Source organism: Sinocyclocheilus grahami, unplaced genomic scaffold (genome assembly GCF_001515645.1).
Source record: "Sinocyclocheilus grahami isolate Dianchi unplaced genomic scaffold, SAMN03320097.WGS_v1.1 scaffold1720.1, whole genome shotgun sequence".
Taxonomy (NCBI): domain Eukaryota; kingdom Metazoa; phylum Chordata; class Actinopteri; order Cypriniformes; family Cyprinidae; genus Sinocyclocheilus; species Sinocyclocheilus grahami.
The window spans coordinates 75,174-79,356 of record NW_015506899.1 but is presented as its reverse complement, the minus strand read 5'-3'; the positions used below and the strand labels follow the sequence as shown (position 1 = coordinate 79,356).

The window sequence follows — 4,183 nt, the reverse complement described above, 5'->3', positions numbered from 1 at the left end:
ACGGTCCAGAAGACGCTCATGAATATTAATTAGCACGCGCTGACGTCGCTTTGCGGGTTGTCTTATTAATATTCATGAGCTGAATCCCCCATCGTAGTAGGATTCGTCAGTTCTCGGATGAAGTAGTGCGGGATTTGGGGTTCACGAACGGCACAGCGTTCGAGTCCAAACACGGGCAACGTAGACCGAGACCTAAAGATATTTTTTTTTTATTTTTTTTTTAACGTTTATTAGATGAACGGAAGATAAGGAAGGCGATTATCCTGGAACAGGGAGTTCAGAAATGGGCGGGGCTTAGAGGTCCAGACTTAGAGGTCAGGTACGATGGGTAGAAGTATTTTAATGTTTTAACTGTATATTCTCAATCAAACAACTGTTTATCGGTGCCTTTATTCAGGTAAAACTATGATCCAGAACGCTGCTGCAGTAACACATAATATGGTTTTGTCACCTGGTTCCTGTAACTTTTCTTAGCGATGATCAGAATGGACCAATCACAATCGTTTGTGATTACAGTCTAGTAATTTATTTCATTTATCGAGATTATTTTTGTGTTCGGTTTCAATTTTATGTCAGATCTTCTGGCTATATTGACAATATTTTCTGATTTATGTGCTAAAAAGATATAACCAAACATCCCCTTGTAAAAACCTTTAAAGAGATAGTTCACCCAAAAATGAAAATTCTGGCATTAATTACTCACCCTCATGTCGTTCAAAAAAAAACAAAAAAAACCGACTTTACTCAATTCGTTTATGTCGTTTAAGCTTTTATTTTAACGTAAACAGTGTATCCGCGTGGCACAGCTGACACAGAATATCATACGCTGTTTGCGTTCAGTGGATACTGTCCAAAATGGCGCTAGGGTGATGCGGAGGAAACGAATTGTTGAATAAATTAGTTTTTTTACATTTATTTTGCGCTCAAAAAGTATTCTCGTAGCTTCGTAATATTACGGTTGAACCCCTGATGTCCCATGGATTATTTTATCGATCTCCTTGCTGTGTTTCTGGACGTTGATCGTGGTAGGACCCTTGCTGTCTATGGGAGGGTCAGACAGCTCTCGGATTCAATCAAAAACATCTTAATTTGTGTTCCGAAGATGAACGAAGGTCTTACGGGTTTGAAACGACATGAGGGTGAGTAATTAATGCCATAATTTTCATTTTTGGGTGAACTATCCCTTTAACTATAATATGCCAACTTTTTGATTCATAACTATTTATTTATTTTTGGCTTTATCCAATGTCCAGATTTCTGAAAATTTGTGCATATTTGCATTAATTAGATAACTTGTTTACATATTTAAACATAACATTTCAGAAAACATGCGATACAAATCAATTATCTTAATATACTATGATTAATAAACTAGAGAAAGTATGGTGATATTTGTGATATCTGTTATTGGCATTATTCACTTGCGGTGGCCTGTTATTTAACTCTATTTTAATTACCAATAACATATTTAGCCATGGCCCAAATTTTGCACACAACCCTGTTACTGCTGGACCACTACGGTGGAACATTTCTTACATTTATGACACCCAAGAAATAACTTGATTTGGCTCACATCCATGTTAAGACAATATTCCTAATATCAACTTTATTCACTTAAAAGAGATCACTGCAAATTGTCTTTATATTTTTCCTATTGATTTCACTGTACCACTCCTATAAGGTGTTCGAAAACTGTGTCAATGTAGGCATTTATTGTTTTATTAAAGAAATTACAAACAAAACAAGAAAACACTTACATATATACAATGAAAACAGTGAACAATGATCACTTTTAACATAGACATTAATAAAGCCCTGATTTTAAGGTCAGAAAACAAAATCTCTTTATAAAAGAACACAACATAAAATATAGAATTTAAATTTAAAACAAACAAAATACATGCATAGTGAACGGACAATACTGTCACACGGCGTCCCAGACCACCAGAGGCCACGTATTTTGTTTATGAGAAATGCTTATTCAGATTTTTGTTTGAATGTTACTCTTAGTCTCACTCCCATTTATAGACCTTGAGCATCTTCTCGGTCAGAGAGGCCAGAAAACTGCTCTGGTTGACCTCAAACGGACAGATGTCCAACACGGGGAGATCCGCAGGCATCTTCTGAAGCAGAGCACCAGTGCCGGCATCCCAGACCTGCAGACCGAGCGGAGAAATCATAGTGAATATGTGCGCATAACTAACAGGACCAACATCAAACTGCTTACACAAGCATTTACTTCCATGTGCAACGCGTAACCAAATGAAACAAGATACTGAATGAGAAAAAAAGAGCGCAGGACTGGATGAAGAGCGGTTTCTCACCATGGTGGAGTTTGTGGCCTCGTCTCCAGCACACACTAGCGTGGCTCCCTCTCCGGCTGGACGCTTGAACACGGCGTTTTTGGTGAGTAGCTTGCAGGAGGATCCAGCGGTGAAGGTCTGGACTGGAGAGCAGGAGCAGATGGGTGGCTGTCTGCTGTCTGTCTGAGGCGTCCGGCTGAGCTCCATTAAAACACAACGCAGTGACGGGTTTGCACGACCTGGATGGCACAAAACAGACATGAATGTCACTGCTATTAAAAAAGAACAAAGATGCAACAAATCAAAAGTCCAAGACATACAATCAAATACAGATGAGCTTAAACTAAAATAGGAATGTGCATTATATTGAAACTGAACAATATTAGTGACTTTTTAAAATTAAAAAAATTTTTTTTTGTGACTTCCATGGTGGAGTTTGTGGCCTCGTCTCCAGCACACACTAGCGTGGCTCCCTCTCCGGCTGGACGCTTGAACACGGCGTTTTTGGTGAGTAGCTTGCAGGAGGATCCAGCGGTGAAGGTCTGGACTGGAGAGCAGGAGCAGATGGGTGGCTGTCTGCTGTCTGTCTGAGGCGTCCGGCTGAGCTCCATTAAAACACAACGCAGTGACGGGTTTGCACGACCTGGATGGCACAAAACAGACATGAATGTCACTGCTATTAAAAAAGAACAAAGATGCAACAAATCAAAAGTCCAAGACATACAATCAAATACAGATGAGCTTAAACTAAAATAGGAATGTGCATTATATTGAAACTGAACTGTTTTTAAAATTAAAAAAAATTTTTTTTGTGACTTTATGAGTATACCAGCATTGAGCCACTATTATGGTTTTATTTGTACGTATCTGTTTAAAGTCACAATGAAACTGAATTAGTGACATCTTTTCTTCTGAATTGTGACGAACATTCAAGTGGAATGAATTAGAAAAAAAGAAAAGAAAAAAAAGTTCACCAGAAGTTTGAGTTTGATTAAACATTACGAGGTCAAGTCAATAAATGAATGAATGAAACATGCATGGATGAATAGTTCACAGTAAGATCCATAACATGCATTTACAAAATAGATTGGTGAATTCTCTCTTCATGTTAACTTTAAATCTGATTAGACTAATATTGGAAGCTAATAATATCAGTATATGAATTAGACAACATTAGCCTTTTTCTAATAAAATTAGATTTTTTATGAATTTTTTTTTATTATAGGGTCAATGACAAAATAAGTGTCAAAAAAAGATTTTCCTGCATTTAAATCACTGTATGTATAAATTGCATTTTATGTGTTTTTAAATCAATCATATATAAAAAAAAAACAGTAGATCCACACTTAAAGCTAATAATGTGGAAGCTTATATGTAGGGGTGCTCCGATCAGGATTTTTGAGGCCGATCACCGATCACAGAAAGCAGTATCTGCAAAGCCTTCTTTTTATCATTTATAACTATTTATAGTGATACTCCAATCAGGATTTTTAGACATTTATTCAGGGCCTGAATTTCATTTTGAAAACTTTAGAAGTTATTTAATTGAGACATATGAAGGAGAGTACCTCACCTTCAGCATTATAATTATTTCACCCGTGCTGGACAGACTGAGACGTGCCACTGCATGTCGTGCCAAACCTCTGACGGCAGGCGCGTCATCAGCTTGAGATTGTTTTTTTGAGATCGGCCTTTTTAGAGACCGCCGATCAATCATCCCAAAGCGATTATCGGCCGATAGTGATCGGAAGCCGATCAATCGGAGCACCCATACTTATATGGTTATATTGGTATTGGTCAATATTAGTACGTGTATATATATATATATATATATATATATATATATATATATATATATATATATACACCCATATTAGTAT

At 37.1% G+C, this 4,183-nt stretch overlaps 1 protein-coding gene across 1 annotated transcript in view; it reads right to left on the bottom strand.

Moving 5' to 3' along the window:
• Positions 1–1,727: 1,727 nt before the first annotated feature.
• Positions 1,728–4,183, bottom strand: part of rfwd3 (ring finger and WD repeat domain 3) — a 15,639-nt gene continuing 13,183 nt past the window's right edge. Inside the window, exons 11-12 of the mRNA XM_016258664.1 lie at positions 2,325–2,542; positions 1,728–2,156 (exon numbers count right to left, since the gene is read on the bottom strand). Coding sequence (XP_016114150.1) covers positions 2,013–2,156; positions 2,325–2,542 — 362 coding nt within the window. The 3' untranslated portion in view covers positions 1,728–2,012. The remainder of the gene's footprint in view (positions 2,157–2,324; positions 2,543–4,183) is intronic.